The sequence below is a fragment of the Patella vulgata genome, chromosome 5 (assembly GCF_932274485.2).
Source record: "Patella vulgata chromosome 5, xgPatVulg1.2, whole genome shotgun sequence".
Classification (NCBI taxonomy): domain Eukaryota; kingdom Metazoa; phylum Mollusca; class Gastropoda; family Patellidae; genus Patella; species Patella vulgata.
Window position 1 is genome coordinate 50,761,227 of NC_065883.2, and position 26,415 is coordinate 50,787,641.

The 26,415-nt window shown below is 36.1% G+C and overlaps 1 protein-coding gene across 4 annotated transcripts in view; it reads right to left on the minus strand.

The window, feature by feature from the left end:
* Positions 1–26,415, minus strand: part of LOC126821159 (WD repeat-containing and planar cell polarity effector protein fritz homolog) — a 161,899-nt gene that overhangs the window by 12,023 nt on the left and 123,461 nt on the right. For all 4 annotated transcript variants that reach the window (XM_050549525.2, XM_050549526.2, XM_050549523.2 and 1 more), the window contains exon 25: positions 11,665–11,777. In XM_050549525.2, the coding sequence (XP_050405482.1) occupies positions 11,665–11,777 (113 nt within the window). The remainder of the gene's footprint in view (positions 1–11,664; positions 11,778–26,415) is intronic.

Consider the following 26,415-nt stretch of genomic DNA (forward strand, 5'->3'; position numbering starts at 1 on the left):
AATTAGAGTATGAAATGTTTTGTATTGTAGAATTTTTTAGTATTGGGACAGTGAATTTCAGTAGTTGTTATCCGTCACATTTCCCACAAGCGACCTAGTAGAGTTCACAATGGGGGAGGTGCTGAGGTGTAATTGTCTTAACTACAATAGAAAATTCTCTTGGATTAACATCCGAATTTATCATTATTTGTCAATTTTGTATAAACTTGCAATATTTCTATTTAAAGGGAACATCCCGGATTTTAACAGAGTCTCAAAAACACAAGTATACGTATGAAATTTAAGCGCCAGAATATAGAAGAATGGTGGATTTACCTGGTCTCAAAATTTAAGTTCGACATATTGAGTCATTTTGACGTCAACGTCAAAACCGCTTATCCGGATAAGTAACCCTTTTATGGGTTCGATTCAATTTTTTTCGTTCCTTTAGAGATCTATACAGTGCATGACCCACATGCTGTACTTGATAATGAAAGGTACATTTCACCTACACGTTATTTTATAAAATAGAAGTCAGGTTTTATCCAGACACCATATAATACTGCTTGGGACACCTGTCTCTGTTTCAAGATGAAGACTGACAGGTTTAAGATGAAAACGTATCACGTATATTAAGTTAATTGTTCGGCCCAAAGGTAGAAGATTTTAAGGGCCTTTAACATAAAATTAAGCAGTTTTATTCTCCAAAATAAAGTCGAGATCGACCCTTTAAATAAGAATCTAGACGTAGGCCGGTCACCTGGAAGATGAAAATGTAATTATCATTTTTAATAAAGTTGTTTGCATCAGCCCGCTTACGATGTCATTATATAAAGATAGGTTGCCAGGCAATAAAACATACGCCCACAGCAGCTATATCGTCCGGGCAGTCAACAAGAGTTGTCGCATATTTTTACTTTTTTCGGTAATGAAACATTTATAATATATTAAAATCTAATTAAGAGTAACAACTCATTAGAATTTGTTCTGCCCCATGCTAACGTTTAGTATACCAAACTTTAGCTGTTCAAGTCATAAAGATTCATTGAAAATCAATATACTTGTTCGTCTCAAGACCTTAAACTCTGTGTATCAATCTGAAGTCAATCAGTTATTAACTTTAGCCTCTAGAGCGTCCACAAGATTTTTCAAAGTGATCAAGGGCCATAACTCTGGCAGTAATTATCGAAAATCACTTAAAATCTTGAAAATCAATATACTTGTTCGTCTCATGACCTTAAACACTGTGTATCAATTTAAAGTCAATCGGATATAACTTTAGCCTATAGAGCGTCCACAAGCAATTGTAGACGCCGGATCGACGGACGGACGGGGGCGACAACAATATACGACCACATTTCAATGTGGGTGTATAAAAATATACAACTGGCGGTATTTTTTTCTTTGATGTCCATAGCAGTTATTTGTCATAACAACCTGTCATGATGTCATCATAGGTTGATATTCAGTTCATAACAACCGCTGATGACGTCATGACGGTTGATATTTCATATCAACCGCCTTCATATCAAGCGTTAATGATGTCATCAGCGGTTGATATGAACCGAATATATCAACCTATAATGACATAGATGATCGAAATACAGTAGAATCTGCATTAAGCAGCCACCCAAGGGAATTTTCACAACTGACCGCTTAACGGGAGTGGCCTCTTAATAAAATCTCGTTGCTTTTTATGCCGACATAAATTAAATATTACGCTTGGATGCATTGGAAGCGGTAAATTTGGCCGTCGCTGAATCTTGCGCTGAACGAAAATTCTTTACTCAAATCTCGGACATAACTTAACGGGATTGGCCTCTTAATAAAATCTCGTTGCTTTTTGTTCCGACATAAATTAAATATTACGCTTGGATGCATTGGAAGCGGTAAATTTGGCCGTCGCTGAATCTTGCGCCGGACGAAAATTCTTTACTCAAATCTCGGACATAACTTCTGTAAACTTGTCATTTTGTACCAACCTTCAATACTACTGTCTACCATTGTGATGCATTCGATAATATTTATCCATTTTTGTGAAGAAAATCGATGAATTCATTTTATTTTATCAAAAAAACACATCAACAAAAAACATCGCTAATTTTATCTCCTATTTACAGGGGGTGTAACTCTGTATGTAATATTATAGGAGGCGCTAAGAGAGAAACTAGATGATCGTGACAAAACTCGGTACTTTTATTTTATTCAATCAGTATCAAATAATGTGTCGTTACGCGTGAAAACAATGATCAAGTTAGTCGTTTAATAAAACAAAAGATTAATTAACAGATAATCCCGGGTTGATTGTTATGTTTACATTTCTTTTTACCTATTCAGTGGGGGTCCAGTTAATTAACTACTACTCACGGGATTAGCGGGGGTGTTACAAAGAACGACAAGATGGTATCATTCAACAATGGCCGTTGATTGGGCGATGTTTTGTTGAATTTATTAGTAAAATAGTGACCGCTGGCCGCGTTAGAGGAGTGACCGTTGAATAAAGAGATGAAACAACAGAATTTCTACGGGGGGAATTTATCGTGACCGCTTACAAGGAGATGTCGCTGAATAGGAGTGGCTGCTCATACAGATTCTACTGTAATACAAAGAACACAGAAATAAATTTGAATTCTTTGGACAATTAAAAATTGTTATGGTACAGTTTGTAGCATTCAGGACCAAAATAGATGGTGTACTTATCCGCATATCTAAATCGGTTATCCATACTCCATGTCTAAGATATCTTTCAGAATTTTCTTTCCGTCCACATTTCGATTATTTCTCCACACACTCCAAGACTTGAAAGTATTTATCGCCCAAGAGTTACTTTGTAAAGTATTTTTGGGTACAGTCCACTTAAAACAGTCGGTCAAATCCTTCTCTAAACATACCGTAAACCTTCAATCACAGTTCACTGTCAGAATTATCAGAAAAGATTGCCTTTTGAGCCAAATTTTCTACAGGCTTTGGATAGATCCTCATCGATATTTGCATTCACATCTATTCTGTTGGCTAAAAAGGATTGATTATTCATCTAACTTCGTATTACTATCCATTTTGTTTTTGCTTTCAATTCAATTACTCCAAGACATATAAACAAAAACATGCACGTACATTCACGTGATTACTTTGGTAATTTTTCGCTATTTGGCGGAAACTATCAAGCAATTATCCAATCATTGTGGCCTTTTAATAGAAGAGCCCATTAATCTTGGGTAGGTTAATATCCTATACATAAATTGTGTCTATTTCATGTTTCGATGGATTTTAATTGGTCATTTAGATACTGCTTTTGCAATTTTTATACGCCCACATTTTCATGTGGACATATATTGTCGTCGCCACTGTACGTCGACAATTTTTTTGTGTACACTCTACAGGTCCCAATTCTTATCCGATTTTGACGAAACTTGAAATATAGGTTTATCTCAAAATATCTCGGATGCTTTTGATATTGGCATGTATCGGATCGAAACTTCATGGATTATAGCCCCTGTTTGTACGAAAAATCACGTTTTTAGAGGTCACAATTTTTATCCGATTTTGTTGAAACTTAAAATGCAAGTTGATAACCCAAGGATCTTGGTTCCTTTCGATATTCGCACATATCGGACCTTAACTTCCTGAATTATGGACCCTGATTGTACGAAAAATCGCGTTTTTAGCTTGTGGACCCTATAGAGGTCATAATTTTTATCCGATTTAAAAAAACGTATTATTATGTCACCGTTACACCCTAAGTATGGCTGAGTTCAATTTCGTGAAAATCGGCCCAAAATTGACAGACAAAATGGCAGCTGTTCGTTCTCAAATAGCGTAAAAATATGGTATATCAAGGTTGTGGACCTTATAGAGGTCACAATATTTATCCAATTTTGTTGAAACTTGAAATGTAAGTTTATAACCCAAAGATCTCGGTTCCTTTCGATATTTGCACATATCAAATTGTAATTTCCTGAATTATGGTCCTTGATTGTAGGAAAAATCACTTTCTTTTTAGCTTGTTTTCTATCCATCTCTCGAAAATGTGGGCGTATCCTGCCTGGCAGACGCTGGTTATATGTAAAACTGAGTGCCAATTACATAAAGTTTCATGTGATATATTAAATATAATATTGTTTATTATATAAAAACAGGAACAGTATATTTGTAATTATCAAGCTTCAAAGATCTAAAATACAGTTATTGAGTTCACTCCGCTTTGAACTTGGCTGTTTTTCATTTCCCACATCTCTTTGTTGGAAATATTGTGTGAACATATGAAACTGGAACAAAGAATGTAATAAACTCTTTTAATGCAACAAATGTCATTTCTAGTCGACTTTCTTTGTGTTTATTCTCTCTACATAATCACTTCAAAGTGTCACCAAATATGCTGTCCTCAATACGCTCGACGAGGCTTTGGTTTGGCTGAAACCCACCCCCACCCCTTTTGAAAGATCATGTATCCACCTTTGTGAACACCCTCGTTCTGGACAAAATACCTTGTTCCAAAAACATGGCAATTTAAAAAAAAACTACATTTTGGAATTCCAGACAATTTTAACACATATTTGCCAAGTTTGGACAAAAATGCCCAACGAGGCATTGTGAGGTTTATAGTGAGACATCCCCGGAGTTTCCTTGCGGATCTGGAACCTCCGGGGATGCCTCACGGCTTGTTTTCGAGACAATGCAAACATTGAAACTTTTAGCAGTTCTCCCGTGGCCTGCCGATGGGTCCACATGGCTCGTGATGCCCAAGTAGCTCCCCTGGGCCACCGGGAAACCTGTTCCTGAAGCCTCCCGAGACTCGTTAATTTCTATCTGTAGTACATCCGCAAGGCAAAAATTGCCCAGTGGTACCTACGCATTATATAAGACAATTGTAACTGGCTTAAAACGCCCTAACAAGTGTCACTACTGGAAATTGCACGACTTATTAATATTTCAATTTTAGATTATTTATTATTTTATCCTTATTATTTCGGCAATAATCTTATTAGTGATGGTCTGATATGGCACCTATCGGTTTTACCGATATCAGATATTGACTGTGAAATATACTATTCAAAAAAAGTAGGGGATATTTGATTTTGGGGGCATAATACTAAAATATGCAAATGACTACGAAAAAAGTCACTATAGAACCTAACAGAAGAAACATTTCCAGTTACATGTGACGCCCAAACGCACCAATAGCTACCGCATGGAATGCAGGTGATGCTTGGGATCATCATGGGGGTCCAACCCAAGATTTGCACGACTCGGACTTTGAATGTTACAGTCATTGTGGCATTGAATTCCAGGGTGGAAACATCAGTTTAATTGTTTTAGTGACCAGAAAACAAATTTTGATATGCGTCGGCTTACCCAAAATGAAAGGTTACGTGCCCTTGGCATGCTACAGATCGGCACAACACAGGCGGTTGAGGCGCGGACGATGAATGTTTCTCAGTCTGTCATAAGCAGGCTATGGTCCAGATACCGTGATACACAATCTGTACAGGACAGACCACGCTCAGGTCGACCATGGGCGACAACTCAAGCCCAGGATCGATTTATCCGTACCTTGGCCTTGAGAAATCGTGTCATCACAGCAAATCAGATCAGCGCTCGTCTTCAAACAGACACTGGTGTGAGAGTGAGTGGCCAGACGATTCGGAATCGACTGCATAGGGGTCACCTTCGCGCCCGACGTCCTCGCGTGATCCCTTGTTTGAGAGATCATCACATTCAGGCAAGACGTCATTGGTGTAAGGATCGTCAACACTGGGATAATCGACGCTGGAGCAACGTGATGTTTTCAGATGAGTCAAGGTTCACTGTTGATTTTTTGGACAGACGTAGGAGGGTGTGGCGTCGTCGAAACGAGCGCTTCCAAGACGTTAACGTCATCAGACATGATCGATTTGGGGGTGGTTCTGTTATGGTGTGGGGAGGCATCACTGTTGCTGGAAGAACGGCTTTACATGTTGTTGCAGGGCGTGTTACAGGCCAGTACTACCGGGACAACATCTTCGCAGTCCATGTTGTGCCGTTCGCACGACGTCATGGCCGCCGTTTCATCTTCCAGGATGACAACACAAGATGTCACAGGGCCAGGATCGTTACAGGTTACCTCCAACAACAGAACATCACCACATTACCTTGGCCAGCACTGAGTCCCGACCTCTCCCCCATCGAGCATGTCTGGGACATGCTTGGACAGAGGTTACGTCAACGTCAACAACGTCCTGCCAATGTCCAAGAACTTGCTGCTGCGTTGCAACAGGAATGGGACAATCTGGACCAAAATGACCTTAGACGTCTCATTAGGAGTATGCCACGTCGGATCAATGCTTGTTTGGCAAACAGAGGAGGATTTACCCGTTACTGACTTGGTTGTGATGCTGTGGTAACTTTGCTGTTTGACCCCTGGTATCATTTTACCCTTATAATGGACAGTCTGTGCCTTACTTAGTCTAACGATCATTTGGAATAAATCGATGAATGTGAACTTCATTTCATTTTGTCATTTGTTTCTTCGTCAGTTTCATTAGGTGACTTTAATAACACTTAAAAATCAAATATCCCCTACTTTTTTTGAATAGTATATATCAGCCGATACAGATACAATTACCGATAGTGGTGGATATAAAACTATTACACATTAAAATGCCTCGAATGGCATGATAATCTATGTAGATATATGTCATTGTTAGTCGGGAAACGCATGGTACTATTTTACCTCGGGAATCAAACACGAACGCTGTGTTTTTGAAGTAATAAAATTGGGTCATGCTTCCTACGCAATCACAAATACAGTCCATCTATTACGAATTTAATTATTTGCTGTATCATTAATGAATAAAGTCGAGATTATCATATTTTAAGTGTTGATTACAATATAATTCCCTAGAGTGATCGGCACCTGTATGTCAATAATAGATGTTGGAATGGTTCATGCGGTAATGAATGAAACATCAAAGCGATAGCTTCCTGACCATGCCTGTCAACAGTGGTAATCACGTGACATTCTCCTGCCATTTCTAGAACTATAGTTAAAAACCAGTGGCTGCCAGGCAGGATACGCCCACATTTTGCAAAAGATGGATAGAGAACAAGCTAAAAACAAACCTGACTTTTTGTACAATCGGAGGCAATAATCCAGAATGTTATGGCCTGAAATGTGCAAAGATCAAAAGGGACAGAAATCTTTGGGATATAAAGATATGTTTTAAGTTTCATCAAAATCGGATAAAAATTGTGACCTCTAGAGATTCCACAACCATCGTATTACACACTTCTACACAATTTGCGTACAAAGAGCGGCCACTTTGTCGGGCAGTTTCATTTTGATTTTCCCGAAATATGAATTCAACCTTCATTATGGTGGAATGGTGATGTATTTAAAATGATTTTTAAAATCGGAAAAAAATTGTGACCTCTAGAGAATCTGCAAGCTAAAAATGCGATTTTTTTAACAATCAGGGCCATAATCCAGGAAGTTAAGTTCAGATATCCGCGATTATCAAAAGCAACCAAGATCTTAATGTGTAATGGTGATATATTCACACGTTTTTTTTAAATCAGATAAAAATTGTGACCTCTACAGGGACAACAAGCTAAAAACCTGATTTTTTGTTCAATCAAGGGCCATAATTCAGGAAGTTACGATCCGATATGCGCGAATATCGAAAGGAATCAATATCTTTGGGTTATAAACATTATTTCAAGTTTCATCGAAATCAGATCAAAATTGTGACCGCTAGAGGGTCCACAACATTGATTTACCAGATGTTTACACTATTTGCATACGAGGGGCGGCCATATTGTCCGGCAGTTTTGGTCTCATTCTCATGAAATAACGGTGATATATTCAAACGTTTTTTTTAAATCGGATAATAATTGTGACCTCTAGAGGTACCACAAGCTAAAAACGCGATTTTGCCTACAATCAGAGGCCATAATTCAAGAAGTTACGATCCAATATTCGGGAATATTGCAAGAGACCGAGATCTCTGGGTTATAAACATGCATTTCAAGTTTCATCAAAATCTGATGAAAATTGTGACCTCTAGAGCGTCCACAACCCTGATACACAATATTGTGACACTATTATATTCGAACGAGGGCCGGCCATTTTGTCCGTCAGTTTCAGTCTGATTTTTACGAAATTCAAACTCAATCATGCTTAGGGTGTAACGGTGATATATTCAAACGTTTTTTTAAATCGGATAAAAATTGTGACCTCACGGGACATCAAAGGGATATACCCCCTTTCATCTTTCATTCCAATCACGCATAAACCATGTGATATTTTCCTGCCTTTTCCAAAACTTCTACTCATTATGATAGTGTCCAGATAATACCAGCAGTGAACTAGATAATACCAGCAGTGAACTAGATAATACCAGCAGTGAAAACAGATCAAAGAGGGATCCCCGCGATGTACTGATTGTGTTCTCCAATTCTATGATTTTTATCATCATGCAATTGGCTTATTCCCTATTCCAATCAAAAGGTTTATAGGGTGGACTGTTGTACGTTAATGTCTGTCTGCACATTTGAAGACCGGTAAGGATTTTGTACTGTTTATTCTGTCCTTTTTACAGCCCCTATAAGAGTCTTGTATTACCGGTATGTCTAAATAGCAACGCAAAATAATGATTTGTTCACAACTCAGATAATACTTTAAAGGTAATTACCGAGTCTTTTGAACAGATATCAGCAACTCAAGTATCTGCAAAATGGCCGTGTATTGGTCGATACCGATTTCTCCCGATAGGCCACTTATCGGCCAATTACCGATGTTCAAACAGATTATCGGACCATCACTAAATCTTATATGTTACGCCAGGTAAAAATTTCGAAATTTCAGTCAGAAGTAATATAATGACCAGATGGCTTGATATCATACAGGTTAAAAATGGTTATTAAGTTTATAGATATGGCAGAAATAATAACTTATTTCTTCCACTTGACTATACATGACGTGTATGGTAGATCCACGATAAGAAGGTGTGTATTCAGATGTGTGTCCTTGATATACACCATATACAAACACACACATACACACACAGGGGCGACTACAATATACGTCCACATTATGAATGTTGCATGACCCGTTTTTATTTCCAAAAATAAAAACAGTCACATCAGTTACTGCAAGTAAATGTTTCAAACCTGGTTACAGGAAGTAGCTCTATAATTTTTTTTTTATGAATACTGTAATCATACATTGCTACAAACAACATGATGAAATAAATGTAGTGCCTTGAAATGTGATATTTATGATAAGTCATTTAGCCCAGTATGGCAGTATAGATCCTTTAACAAAACAAAATTAGGTGGCTACCAGGCAGGATACGCCCACATTTTCAAGAGATGGATAGAGAACAAGCTAACAAGAAAGTGATTTTTCCTACAATCAAGGGCCATAATTCAGGAAATTACAATTCGATATGCGCATATATCGAAAGGAACTGAGATCTTTGTGTTATAAACTTACATTTCAAGTTTCAACAAAATCGGATAAAAATTGTGACCTCTATAGGGTCCACAACCTTGATATACCATATTTTTATGCTATTTGAGAACGAACGGCGGCCATTTTGTCTGTCAATTTTGGGGCGATTTTCACAAAATTCAAACTCAACTGTCCTTAGGGTGGAACGGTAATATAATAATACGGTTTTTTAAATCGGATAAAAATTATGACCTCTAATGGGTCCACAAGCTAAAAACATGATTTTTCGTACAATCAGGGACCATAATTCAGGAAGTTACGGTCCGATATGGGCAAATATTGAAAGGAACCGAGATCTTTGGGTTATAAACTTATATTTCAAGTTTCAACAAAATCGGATAACCAGCGGCTGCCAGGCAGAATACGCCCACATTTTCGAGAGATGGATAGAGAACAAGCTAAAAAGAAAGTGATTTTTCCTACAATCAACGGCCATAATTCAGGAAATTACAATTCGATATGCGCAAATATTGAAAGGAACTGAAATCTTTGGGTTATAAACTTACATTTCAAGTTTCAACAAAATCGGATAAAAATTGTGACCTCTATAGGGTCCACAACCTTGATATACCATATTTTTAAGCTATTTGAGAAAGAGGGGCGGCCATTTTGTCTGTCAGTTTTGGGCCGTTTTTCACAAAATTCGAACTCAGTCGTCCTTATGGTGTAACGGTGATATAATAATACGTTTTTTTAAATCGGATAAAAATTATGACCTCTTTAGGGTCCACAAGCTAAAAACGCGATTTTTCGTATAATCAGGGGCCATAATTCAGGAAATTATGGTCCGATATGCGCGAATATCGAAAGGAACCGAGATCTTTGGGTTATAGACTTACATTTTAAGTTTCAACAAAATCGGATAAAAATTGTGACCTCTATAGGGTCCACAACCTTGATATACCATTTTCTTACGCTATTTGAGAACGAACGGCGGCCATTTTGTCTGTCAATTTTGGGCCGATTTTCACGAAATTCGATCAGTTGTCCCTAGGGTGTAACGGTGATATAATAATACGTTTTTTTAAATCGGGTAAAAATTATGACTTCTATAGGGTCCACAAGCTAAAAACGTGATTTTTTGTACAATCTGGGGCCATAATTCAGGAAGTTACAATCCAATATGCGCGAATATCGAAAGGAACCAAGATCTTTGGGTTATAAACTTACATTTCAAGTTTCAACAAAATCGGATAAAAATTGTGACCCCTATAGGGTCCACAACCTTGATATACCATATTCTTACGCTATTTGGGAACGAATGGCGGCCATTTTGTCTGTCAATTTTGGGCCGATTTTCACGAAATTCGAACTCAGTCATCCTTAGGGTGTAACGGTGATATACTAAAATGTTTTTTTAAATCGGATAAAAATTATGACCTCTATAGAGTCCACAAGCTAAAAACGTGATTTTTCATACAATCAGGGGCCATAATTCAGGAAGTTACGATCCGATATGTTTGGGTTATAAACTTACATTTCAAGTTTCAGCAAAATCGGATAAAAATTGTGACCTCTATAGGGTCCACAAGCTAAAAACGTGAAATTGTGACCTCTAGAGGGCCCACAACATTCATATACCTTATTTTTACGCTATTTGAGTACAAGGGGCAGCCATTTTGTCTGTCAGTTATGGTCCGATTTTACGAAATTTGTACTCAACCACTCTTAGGGTGTAACGATGATATACTAAAATGTTTTTTTAAATCGGATAAAAATTATGACCTCTATAGAGTCCACAAGCTAAAAACGTGATTTTTCATACAATCAGGGGCCATAATTCAGGAAGTTACGATCCGATATGTTTGGGTTATAAACTTACATTTCAAGTTTCAGCAAAATCGGATAAAAATTGTGACCTCTATAGGGTCCACAAGCTAAAAACGTGATTTTTCGTACAATCAAGGGCCATAATCCATGAAGTTTCGGTCCGATACATGCCAATATCGAAAGTAACCAAGTTCTTTTGGAGATAAACCTATATTTTTCAAGTTTCGTCAAAATCAGATAAGAATTTTGACCTATAGAGTGTCCACAAACAATTGTCTGGACGGACAGGGTCGAAAGCAATATACGTCCGCATGAAAATGTGGGCGTATAAAAACCTCCCACCCATATTAGATTTTTGGTAAGGATTGTCTGAGAACCCAAATTTTTCTTTTTTTTGTAAGGCCTTAGTTATTATATATACTTACCCTGGAAATGAATTGTGATGATTATTTTGATTATGTGCTATATTTTGATTAGATAATGATGGTGGACAGTAATCTCTATCATGTTGCCATGGATGTTGTCTTGATCTAGGTAACTAATAAACAAAATAAATATAGAAAACTTATTATTAATGTCCTTTATGGGGTTATTCTCAAATCATGTAATTGACTTCCCTTTAGATTTGATTTAAAATGCAACAAGAAATAATATTTGCAGGGGCTGAATTGAAAATGAATCCAGATTCCAGGTCAATATGATTTCAAGTAGAAATTAAACTATTTCAATTATTTTTAATGAATTTATATTTTAAATATGTCACTGCACTGAATGCAGTATTACAGTGTACCACAAGCGGCTGTCATGACAGCTAAGCCAAATTAAAGCAACTGTAGAAGCAACTATTAGAATCTGTAAGGAGAGTGAATTGAATCAAGTGAAGGGCTATCATATCACAAATAATTGACATCTTATGGGGGTATATATATATAAAATAAATAAAAGATTATACTCTTATGGGGGTATATATATATATAAATAAATAAAAGATTCTACTCTCAGGTAAACGTATATAGAAATATTAGGTTTTTAGAAAGAAAAAAATAATTTCATCTTAGCTAGCGCTTTCACCCACTACGGGGATCATCAGGCATTAAATCCCCGTAGTGGGTGAAAGCGCTAGCTAAGATGAAATTAGTTTTTTCTTTCTAAAAACTTTATGTCCAAAAGAAAGTATACACACTAAAAATATGATTAAAATTTGTTTAAATTAAAAGGTTTGATAAAACATTACTGAGTTTGTAATTACGTCCAAACATTTCAAAGCAGGTCTATTGCAGGTCTTACTTTAGGCCTGAAATGTTATCTAAATTATTAATTAGACATTAATTAACCTATCCAGACCATAATCAACTCTAGATGGCATCGCTAGCCTGCGATCTTTAACGATTTAACGATTAAATGGATAATCGAGACTATGCTGTTTATCGTACTGACTTTAGTAATGATGATTGAGGCTAGGCGGAAATTTCAATCGCTTCGTTCTCAGTTCATAATGGATTAATTTGAATGAAATTTTCAGCAAATTGCCTTTACATTATCTAGTTTTTAACTATTATAGTGAGAACTGCCAACTTGTTATCAAATCTCCCATTATGTATCTTTAACTACTTAATCTGCCTTGATTGACGGACTTAATCCTTTGTCGGACAGTTCATCAATCTTAAACAGAAGTCATTGCTTCTCCTTTGTCGGACTATTCATCAATCCAATAAGAGTGATTATCATTTTAATCTACATGTTTACCTCGTGGTTTCTCCATTGTCGGACATTTTAATCACATTGATGTGAGCCGACAATATGTATAAACTAATCATAGATGTCACATATTGTAAGAGTATATAACACCCCAAATCAATATATTATCTGTTAACTTGTAAATTAATATATCCGTTAATTTGTCTGCGATATCACTTCGGTGGAAGCGGACGTTAAATAAAGCTATTTTACACAAATACCCACAAGTGGTTAAAATACAATAATCAAAAACTGAAATAGAAATCTCGCGAGACGCGAAAATTTACAAGAGATGTAAACGTGACAATTATCACGTTAACTTGTAAATCAATATATCCGTTAATTTGTCTGCGATATCTATGGAGCCGAATCGTTGCCATATTAAGAGAAAATATAGTAGTTAAAATTGACAAATTATCATAGTCAAAATGTTAAAAATGGTCATTTTCGAGATTTTTCACTTTTAAATATCACATAACACAAAATCACTATATTAGTATCAAAACAAACCAAAAAGATCTAGTTATGTTATTTCACTTTCTACTTTTCACCTTTGCAAATTCATTCTAACTTTTTCATCTTTGCATTTTTCAACTATCAGAATTTCTCCATTGTAATTTCCACCACTAAAATTTCTCCAATCGAACGGACAGAGGGTGTGGTTCCGGGTACAGCCGAAGTTGACGTCATAAGACATCAGTATTTATTGTCTCAGCTAAAATTACTACTCCATTGGGTTATTCTTAAGAAATGTCCGATTTTATTATTTTTTTTATTTTTTTTGGGGAGAAATGAAATAAATTCATTGTCATGTCGAACCACTTTTTGTTTAATGAGTTACATCATCGAACCTTGAGGTTGGCTCCATTGTCTTAATAGAGCGGATGAATCTTTGACAGCACATCGACATGGATGTGAGCAAATTTCTGGCGTTATATCTGAAAAAAGGTGAAACTACAAAAGAGGTGAATGGCTGACTTAATCAATTTAAAAAAAAGCTTTACAGTTCTTAGACGATGTAATAAATTGCAAACAAGATAAATAGGGCATGGTAGAGAGTATCATCTTTCGCCAGGAAGAGTTAATCCGCCAAAGTTTTTTATTCCACAAGAACAGTTACAATATTTAGTTAATAAAGATCTGTAATGTGGGAGTTAAATAATGCAAAACTAGAAACAAAAGTTATATTAATTAAAATACAACTAGAAACAAAAGTTGTATTAATTAAAATACAACTAGAAACAAAAGTTGTATTAATTAAAATACAAGGCAGGCCTAATTAGGCCTATATGTAACTCTCCGACAAGACTCAAGAGTTAAAAAAAAAAAACCTATATTATTGACGGTCAGGTGGTAACATGTTAGTAATAGTTATTTAATTTTAATCATTAGCATTTTATACTTTTGCAAAGCGGAATTTTTTTTTTAAAACAAATATTCGGTCACCAGTATGTAGGCCTAATAAGTTTTATGTGGTCTTCAATAAAAATACAAATGTGACGGCATCTTTTGATGTTGGCGTACAAGTACTACTTCAAATAAAGTACACCTTTATGGAACCTACAATTAAACAATTACCTACAAATAACATATTACGTTAAATATTGTTTTATATAATTAATTAATCACCAGGTGTTTTTATAAGTCAAAATCCAGTAGGCCTACGCCGGATCCATTCACTTGATTTGACATGCTTATTGTTTGAAATATATGTGTAGCCTATTTTTACCATTTTGACTATGATAATTTTGCAATTTTAACCATGATATTTTCTCTTAATATGGTAACAATTCGGCTCCATGGATATCACTTCAGTAGAAGCGGACGTTAAATAAAGCTATTTTACACACGCACACACGTGTGGTTATAATACAATAATCAACCAGCGGCTGCCAGGCAGGATACGCCCACATTTTCGAGAGATGGATAGAGAACAAGCTAAAAAGAAAGTGATTTTTCCTACAATCAAGGGCCATAATTCAGGAAATTACAATTCGATATACGCAAATATCGAAAGGAACTGAGATCTTTGTGTTTTAAACTTACATTTCAAGTTTCAACAAAATCGGATAAAAATTGTGACCTCTATAGGGTCCACAACCTTGATATACCATATTTTTTACACTATTTGAGAACAACAGCGGCCATTTTGTCTGTCAATTTTGGGCCGATTTACACGAAATTCAAACTCAGCCATCCTGAGGGTGTACCGGTGATATAATAATACAACTTTTTAAATCGGATAAAAATTATCACCTCTATAGGGTCCACAAGCTAAAAACACGATTTTTCGTACAATCAGGGGCCATAATTCAGGAAGTTACATTCCGATATGTACGAATATCAAAAGGAACCGAGATCTTTGGTTTATAAACTTACATTTCAAGTTTCAACAAAATCGGATAAAAATTGTGACCTCTATAGGGTCCACAACCTTGATATACCATATTTTTACGCTATTTGAGGACGAAGGGCAGCCATTTTGTCTATCAGTTTTGGGTTGATTTTCACGAAATTTGAACTCAGCCGTCCTTAGGGTGTAACAGTGATATAATAATATGTTTTTTTTAAATCGGATAAAAATTATGACCTCTATAGGGTCCACAAGCTAAAAACGTGATTGTTCGTACAATCAGGGGCCATAATTCAGGAAGTTACGATCCGATATGCGCAAATATCGAAAGGAACCAAGATCTTTTGAACACAACCTTGATATACCATATTTTTACACTATTTGCGTACACAGGGCAGCCATTTTGTTCGGCAGTTTTAGTTTGATTTTCACGAAATTCAAACTCATCCATCATTAGGGTGTAACGGTTATATACTAAAACGTTTTCTTAAATTGGATAAAAATTATGACCTCTACAGGAACCACAAGCTAAAAACGCGATTTTTCGTACATAGGGGTCTTTAGCAGTGGGAGGAAACCGGACAACCCGGAGAAAACCCACGAGGTTGGACAGGCGACCCTATTCCTTGTCACCTACAACTGGGGATTCGAAACCACGCTAGTCGACTCAATGACAGACTTTATGATACAGCGCGCGCACGCTAACCATTCAGCCATCCAACCCCCCTCATCAAAATCGGATCAAAGTTGTGACCTCTAGAGTGTCCACAAGCTAAAAACATGATTTTTTGTACAATCAAGGGCCATAATCCATGAAGTTATGGTCCGATACATGCCAATATCGAGAACTTTGGGAGACAGACCTATATTTCAAGTTTCGTTAAAACCGGATAAAAATTGTGACCTGTAGAGTGTCCACAAACAAACTGTGGACGGACAGATGTCCGGACAGGGGTGACGACAATATACGTCCACATGAAAATGTGGTCGTATACAAAAGGGAAACAAATTAACATTGCACTTAAATACTGCATGCAATAGAAAAACGACTTGGGTTGATGCAGCGCAAAATGCACAGTGTATACTTTCTTATGGACATTAGTTTATTTATGAATAGTCCCAAAGTGAAGAAAAGTATTTTACCAGCGGCTGCCAGGCAGGATACGCCCACATTTTTGAGAGATGGATAGAGAAAGTGATTTTTCGTACAATCAGGGGCCATAATTCAGGAAGTTACAGTCCAATATGCGCGAATATCGAAAGAAACCACGATCTTTGGGTTATAAACTTACATTTCAAGTTTCATCAAAATAGGAATAAAATTTTGACCTCTATAGGGTCCACAACCTTGATATACCATATTTTTACGCTATTTGAGAACGAAGGATGGCCATTTTGTCGGACAGTTTTGGACCGATTCTCACAAAATTCGAACTCAACCGTCCTTAGGGTGTAACGGTGATATAATAATACGTTTTTTTTAAATCGGATAAAAATTATGACCTCTAAGGGGTCCACAAGCTAAAAACGCGATTTATCGTACAATCATGGGCCATTATTCAGGAAGTTACGGTCTGATAAGCGCAACTATTGAAAGGAACCGAGATCTGCGGGTTATAATCATACATTTCAAGCTTAAAATAAATCGGATAAAAATTGTGACCTCTACAGTGTTCACAAGCTAAAAACATGATTTTTCGTACAATCAGGGGCCATAATCCATGAAGTTACAGTCCGATACATGCCAATATCGAAAGGAACAGAGATCTTAGGGTTATAAACCTATATTTCAAGTTTCATTGAAATCGGATAAAAATTGTGACCTGTAGACTGTTCACAAACAATTGTGGACGGACGTCTGGATGGACGGACAGGGGCGACGACAATATACGTCCACATGAAAATGTGGGTGTATAAAAATGTTAAAATCAGTTTCTGTCGGCATACCTTTTATCTTTTCATTGTTTACCGTGATACACAGTAGTGAAGCTTTACACTTGTGCTAATATTTCTGGATATATATATATATATATATACTTAATCTTTTAGAATATATATATTCTAAAAGATTAAGTAGAAAATACCATTAGAGAAATTTTATTTAAATGCCTACATGTTTCGCCGTTAGGTTTTCAAGGCAATAATAGATAATGGCGTTACGTCATTATGTAGCGTCATTATGGAGAGATAATTACAATATTTTTTCATAAAAATTAAAACGAAATAATATCACTGGTTAAGTTTGGGTTTGAATTGAAGAAAAATCTGAATCCAGGTGGTTTAAAAGCAAGGAATGGTATCAATCCTATGAAAATTCATTCAACCCGGAAACTAATATGACCTTCGTCAAGGAAAAGAAGGAAAAACAAAAACGGGAAGAAAAGGATAAACTAACATATGCTGAAAAAGTTACAACAGTCACCAAGCCAAAACGAAAAAACAACCCAAATTCAAAGGTACGAATGGGAAGTCAATCACGTGACCATAACTGGCAAACTGTTAAACCAAGAAAACGGAATGGAAATACAAATCAGGACTCGAACATGGTGAACAAGAACACGGATAGAGGTAAACGATATTCCAACATGAAAAATAATAGCCATAACACTAAACTGGAATTTTTTAGCGGAACCCCCCTCCTCCAAAAAGAGACGAGGGGGGGCAGACCCAAAAGTGGTCAATATCTCAGCGAAGACATTAAGTGAAAATCAGCTTAGTGTGTTGAAGAAAGGACAAAAATTTACTCCCACCCCATCCAAAAGCAACACACAAGAATGTCAAAGAATTTACTAGAAAATTAAGAAATCTAGAATATTTTTATGATAATGATAATTTACCACCTGAATCCATAGTAAGGAACAAGACTGGCGGATGTGCTCCTCTCGGGCGAATCCCAGAACTCGATGATTATGTATCATTCATAAACAAAGTTGAAATAACTCCAAATAATCATCCAGCTATCAAAGGATAAATCCATAGTTACAAAACAGGCGGACAAAGGTGGAGCAACAGTTCTTATGGATGCAGATCACTATACAAAAATGGTATTATCGATAATATCGAACAAGGAGTATTACCTAGAATTGCCAAGAAGCACAATGGAGGACAATATTAAAAGACTCTGAAAACTTGTCAATTCATTTTCAAGAATCCTTGAAGATGATGAAATATCATTTCTTACCATATTTGATGTGAAACCAAGCAGTTTTTATGGACTACCCAAAGTCCACAAGAGCAAAGAGATAACTGAAGCATGCGAAAAACAGAAAAGTGATTACATTACGATAGAAAGGCCAAAAGACCCGAAATCATGCCCCATTATTGCCGGGCCTTCCTGCGAGACCCATCGTCTAAGTCAACTTTTAGATATACTGTTACGTCCATATGTACTTAGGGTAAAAAGTAATATTAGAGATAGTATTGATTTTCTGAACCAGCTTCCGCCATCGGTCGCAGAAAATGCTACGCTAGTTACTTACGATGTCACAAACCTCTACTCAAATATTACTTTTGATTTAGGATTAACAGCTATCGAATTCTGGGTAGATAAATACCCACAAGATCTCCATGAACGTTTCACAAAAGGTTTTATATTATGTAGTTTGAAGTTCGTACTTGAAAATAACTGCTTCTATTTCGATGCAAAATTCTATAAACAGCTAGTTGGCACTGCTATATTATTGACGGTCAGGTGGTAACATGTTAGTAATAGTTATTTAATTTTAATCATTAGCATTTTATACTTTTGCAAAGCGGAATTTTTTTTTTAAAACAAATATTCGGTCACCAGTATGTAGGCCTAATAAGTTTTATGTGGTCTTCAATAAAAATACAAATGTGACGGCATCTTTTGATGTTGGCGTACAAGTACTACTTCAAATAAAGTACACCTTTATGGAACCTACAATTAAACAATTACCTACAAATAACATATTACGTTAAATATTGTTTTATATAATTAATTAATCACCAGGTGTTTTTATAAGTCAAAATCCAGTAGGCCTACGCCGGATCCATTCACTTGATTTGACATGCTTATTGTTTGAAATATATGTGTAGCCTATTTTTACCATTTTGACTATGATAATTTTGCAATTTTAACCATGATATTTTCTCTTAATATGGTAACAATTCGGCTCCATGGATATCACTTCAGTAGAAGCGGACGTTAAATAAAGCTATTTTACACACGCACACACGTGTGGTTATAATACAATAATCAACCAGCGGCTGCCAGGCAGGATACGCCCACATTTTCGAGAGATGGATAGAGAACAAGCTAAAAAGAAAGTGATTTTTCCTACAATCAAGGGCCATAATTCAGGAAATTACAATTCGATATACGCAAATATCGAAAGGAACTGAGATCTTTGTGTTTTAAACTTACATTTCAAGTTTCAACAAAATCGGATAAAAATTGTGACCTCTATAGGGTCCACAACCTTGATATACCATATTTTTTACACTATTTGAGAACAACAGCGGCCATTTTGTCTGTCAATTTTGGGCCGATTTACACGAAATTCAAACTCAGCCATCCTGAGGGTGTACCGGTGATATAATAATACAACTTTTTAAATCGGATAAAAATTATCACCTCTATAGGGTCCACAAGCTAAAAACACGATTTTTCGTACAATCAGGGGCCATAATTCAGGAAGTTACATTCCGATATGTACGAATATCAAAAGGAACCGAGATCTTTGGTTTATAAACTTACATTTCAAGTTTCAACAAAATCGGATAAAAATTGTGACCTCTATAGGGTCCACAACCTTGATATACCATATTTTTACGCTATTTGAGGACGAAGGGCAGCCATTTTGTCTATCAGTTTTGGGTTGATTTTCACGAAATTTGAACTCAGCCGTCCTTAGGGTGTAACAGTGATATAATAATATGTTTTTTTTAAATCGGATAAAAATTATGACCTCTATAGGGTCCACAAGCTAAAAACGTGATTGTTCGTACAATCAGGGGCCATAATTCAGGAAGTTACGATCCGATATGCGCAAATATCGAAAGGAACCAAGATCTTTTGAACACAACCTTGATATACCATATTTTTACACTATTTGCGTACACAGGGCAGCCATTTTGTTCGGCAGTTTTAGTTTGATTTTCACGAAATTCAAACTCATCCATCATTAGGGTGTAACGGTTATATACTAAAACGTTTTCTTAAATTGGATAAAAATTATGACCTCTACAGGAACCACAAGCTAAAAACGCGATTTTTCGTACATAGGGGTCTTTAGCAGTGGGAGGAAACCGGACAACCCGGAGAAAACCCACGAGGTTGGACAGGCGACCCTATTCCTTGTCACCTACAACTGGGGATTCGAAACCACGCTAGTCGACTCAATGACAGACTTTATGATACAGCGCGCGCACGCTAACCATTCAGCCATCCAACCCCCCTCATCAAAATCGGATCAAAGTTGTGACCTCTAGAGTGTCCACAAGCTAAAAACATGATTTTTTGTACAATCAAGGGCCATAATCCATGAAGTTATGGTCCGATACATGCCAATATCGAGAACTTTGGGAGACAGACCTATATTTCAAGTTTCGTTAAAACCGGATAAAAATTGTGACCTGTAGAGTGTCCACAAACAAACTGTGGACGGACAGATGTCCGGACAGGGGTGACGACAATATACGTCCACATGAAAATGTGGTCGTATACAAAAGGGAAACAAATTAACATTGCACTTAAATACTGCATGCAATAGAAAAACGACTTGGGTTGATGCAGCGCAAAATGCACAGTGTATACTTTCTTATGGACATTAGTTTATTTATGAATAGTCCCAAAGTGAAGAAAAGTATTTTACCAGCGGCTGCCAGGCAGGATACGCCCACATTTTTGAGAGATGGATAGAGAAAGTGATTTTTCGTACAATCAGGGGCCATAATTCAGGAAGTTACAGTCCAATATGCGCGAATATCGAAAGAAACCACGATCTTTGGGTTATAAACTTACATTTCAAGTTTCATCAAAATAGGAATAAAATTTTGACCTCTATAGGGTCCACAACCTTGATATACCATATTTTTACGCTATTTGAGAACGAAGGATGGCCATTTTGTCGGACAGTTTTGGACCGATTCTCACAAAATTCGAACTCAACCGTCCTTAGGGTGTAACGGTGATATAATAATACGTTTTTTTTAAATCGGATAAAAATTATGACCTCTAAGGGGTCCACAAGCTAAAAACGCGATTTATCGTACAATCATGGGCCATTATTCAGGAAGTTACGGTCTGATAAGCGCAACTATTGAAAGGAACCGAGATCTGCGGGTTATAATCATACATTTCAAGCTTAAAATAAATCGGATAAAAATTGTGACCTCTACAGTGTTCACAAGCTAAAAACATGATTTTTCGTACAATCAGGGGCCATAATCCATGAAGTTACAGTCCGATACATGCCAATATCGAAAGGAACAGAGATCTTAGGGTTATAAACCTATATTTCAAGTTTCATTGAAATCGGATAAAAATTGTGACCTGTAGACTGTTCACAAACAATTGTGGACGGACGTCTGGATGGACGGACAGGGGCGACGACAATATACGTCCACATGAAAATGTGGGTGTATAAAAATGTTAAAATCAGTTTCTGTCGGCATACCTTTTATCTTTTCATTGTTTACCGTGATACACAGTAGTGAAGCTTTACACTTGTGCTAATATTTCTGGATATATATATATATATATATACTTAATCTTTTAGAATATATATATTCTAAAAGATTAAGTAGAAAATACCATTAGAGAAATTTTATTTAAATGCCTACATGTTTCGCCGTTAGGTTTTCAAGGCAATAATAGATAATGGCGTTACGTCATTATGTAGCGTCATTATGGAGAGATAATTACAATATTTTTTCATAAAAATTAAAACGAAATAATATCACTGGTTAAGTTTGGGTTTGAATTGAAGAAAAATCTGAATCCAGGTGGTTTAAAAGCAAGGAATGGTATCAATCCTATGAAAATTCATTCAACCCGGAAACTAATATGACCTTCGTCAAGGAAAAGAAGGAAAAACAAAAACGGGAAGAAAAGGATAAACTAACATATGCTGAAAAAGTTACAACAGTCACCAAGCCAAAACGAAAAAACAACCCAAATTCAAAGGTACGAATGGGAAGTCAATCACGTGACCATAACTGGCAAACTGTTAAACCAAGAAAACGGAATGGAAATACAAATCAGGACTCGAACATGGTGAACAAGAACACGGATAGAGGTAAACGATATTCCAACATGAAAAATAATAGCCATAACACTAAACTGGAATTTTTTAGCGGAACCCCCCTCCTCCAAAAAGAGACGAGGGGGGGCAGACCCAAAAGTGGTCAATATCTCAGCGAAGACATTAAGTGAAAATCAGCTTAGTGTGTTGAAGAAAGGACAAAAATTTACTCCCACCCCATCCAAAAGCAACACACAAGAATGTCAAAGAATTTACTAGAAAATTAAGAAATCTAGAATATTTTTATGATAATGATAATTTACCACCTGAATCCATAGTAAGGAACAAGACTGGCGGATGTGCTCCTCTCGGGCGAATCCCAGAACTCGATGATTATGTATCATTCATAAACAAAGTTGAAATAACTCCAAATAATCATCCAGCTATCAAAGGATAAATCCATAGTTACAAAACAGGCGGACAAAGGTGGAGCAACAGTTCTTATGGATGCAGATCACTATACAAAAATGGTATTATCGATAATATCGAACAAGGAGTATTACCTAGAATTGCCAAGAAGCACAATGGAGGACAATATTAAAAGACTCTGAAAACTTGTCAATTCATTTTCAAGAATCCTTGAAGATGATGAAATATCATTTCTTACCATATTTGATGTGAAACCAAGCAGTTTTTATGGACTACCCAAAGTCCACAAGAGCAAAGAGATAACTGAAGCATGCGAAAAACAGAAAAGTGATTACATTACGATAGAAAGGCCAAAAGACCCGAAATCATGCCCCATTATTGCCGGGCCTTCCTGCGAGACCCATCGTCTAAGTCAACTTTTAGATATACTGTTACGTCCATATGTACTTAGGGTAAAAAGTAATATTAGAGATAGTATTGATTTTCTGAACCAGCTTCCGCCATCGGTCGCAGAAAATGCTACGCTAGTTACTTACGATGTCACAAACCTCTACTCAAATATTACTTTTGATTTAGGATTAACAGCTATCGAATTCTGGGTAGATAAATACCCACAAGATCTCCATGAACGTTTCACAAAAGGTTTTATATTATGTAGTTTGAAGTTCGTACTTGAAAATAACTGCTTCTATTTCGATGCAAAATTCTATAAACAGCTAGTTGGCACTGCTATGGGAACTAAATGCGCCCCATGTTACGCAACATTAGTTCTGGGCTATTTAGAATTTGATATTGCGGATAAAGTCGAGATAGCATTTGACAATGAAACAAGAATATACTTTGAGGAACAATGGAAAAGATTCCTAGATGATTGTTTTTTTATTTGGCTCAAAAATCTAGATCAACTATCCATCTTCACTGAAATTCTAAATAGCATTCACCCAAAAATACAATTTACCGTTGAAACAAGTGACAAGAAAATATCATTTTTGGATATTATGGTGCTAAAAACTAATGATAATAAAATAGAAACAAATATTTTTTATAAAAATACGGACACTAAACAATATTTATATTTTGACTCTTGTCATCGGAGTCATACCAAAAAAGCATTGCCTTACAATCTTGCAAGGAAAATCTGTACACTCGTCTCAAATCCTTTAACTTTAGACCTCAGATTATCTGAATTACGAACCTTTCTACATGAATGAAAATACCCATTAACTTAAATCAATGACGGCATAAAGCGGGCGAAGGCATTTTATATTTTAGAACTTAGAACAGTGAGACCAAAAATAAAAAAAGAAAAGTGCATACCATACATCTCCACGTACAATCCTCGAAACCCAAATTTGACCAATGTACTCCGAGATAACTTTGCTCTACTGAGACGTAGTGAACGAATGAACAAAATCATTAGTGAAACAAAGTTCATTCCTTCAAAGTGCCAACCACCAAGCCTAAAAAAGATGCTAACAAGAGCAAAATATGATAGTCTCGAAACAGAGTATGCGGTAACAAAATGTGGACGAGGAAACTGTGGAATGTGCGATTACTTGATTGAAGGCAATTCTTTTAACTTGAATAATTTTTCATTAAAAATAAATAGTAGTATGACATGCTCTGTCACATATGTAGTATATGTAATTACATCCCTTGGGTGTAATGAATTATACATTGGATCCACAAATGAATTACGGAAGCGTGTGACAGTACATAAACAGCATATAAAAGAGGAAATATACCGCAAAATCCCATTAAGTGAGCATATCGCGGAGTGTGCTAAAAATAAATCGCCACATTTTCCCCTTTTATAAACTGTCTGATAATAATATCACAAAATTAAGAGTTAAAGAAGAGTATTTTATAAACAAATTCAAACCCAAACTTAACCAGTGATATTATTTCGTTTTAATTTTTATGAAAAATTATTGTAATTATCTCTCCATAATGACGCTACATAATGACGTAACGCCATTATCTATTATTGCCTTGAAAACCTAACGGCGAAACATGTAGGCATTTAAATAAAATTTCTTTAATGGTATTTTCTATTTAATCTTTTAGAATGTATGATATCCTTTTACGGTAAGCACCCTTTTAATATATATATATATATTATAGCTACATAGCAAGTTTCATTTAAATTGGATGAAAACTATATTCAATTCAGTAGCTATTCTTGTGACACTATCCTGTGTCTCGCCAACCAAAAAGGAATTAGCTGTGACACTATCCTGTGTCTCGGCAACCAAAAAGGAATTAGATGTGACACTATCGGGACAGATGAGCGTCTAGGACCTGCATGGATATCACGTTGTTGGATGACTTATTTCAATCATCAATTAATTGACTCTGGAACACCGGTTATGTTGTTACTAAGTTTATCTAACGAATACAGCAAACTACAAAGGTTACATACACGAAACTACAATATCTATGATAGTTACTTTTTGAGTTATTAAATTATCCAGGGTCTGAGTTTAATATCCTTTCTAACTCAGACCTAACGGCTTAAACGTGGCAAGAGCCACATACTTCTTGATAGTTCTACATAACATACACGCTAGGATGATGTGTTCACCCTAACCTCTAAGCCGAGGAGGCTATAGGTATGTTCCCCTTGAACTCTGAATGATTGTCTGAGGGTAAATCAAACCCGCTCTTTCCTATATAGAAAATGTAATGCGTCATCTATTAGGGCGGGACAATTACCATATTTGGGTAAGTGTTTCATATAGGCACCGTTTAACGTCAACATTATTCTATTTAATTGGACTAATAGTACCCTACTTTCCAGAAATGGGTACTGACATAAGTGTCTGTGAGTTAGACTAAGATAGTAGCAAAGTAATGCAAGCTACTTCATTACCCTAGTTTTTGTCACACATCATGTAGGTAAAGATTTCTATATTAAACAGAACACTTTTCTTAGGCCTAAAATAACCCTATAGTGTTATAATGCGCCCCTTTGCAATGCATTAAATAAGCAATGTTGCTTAATTAACGCTGTTATCTAACAGGCATTAAATACAATACAATATCAATACTTTAAAGCTCTGAATATGTCCATTACAAGTCCTAATTCTAAAATATCATTACACCGATAAACATGCTACAATAATATAATTTCACTGCTTCAATGTCAATATAAATATGCGGTTATAGGGTTCCAACACAATAAAAAAACACTGTTTCAATGTCAATAAGTTAACTGTTTCTAACACTAAATAATTTCATGTCCTGATTCTATTGTTCTGTTTCTTGCACTGTAAATTTGGTGATCCTTTAAGTTAACACTTCTGCAAACTCCGCTTCAGAACCATATCTTCTTGCATACTGGAATTCCTCTGTCTGGTTCAGCGTTGCTGTACATTAAGATAGGGTACAATAAATCCCATAAATGACCAGTGTACTTGCTTAATCTGACCACTAACAATTCAATTACA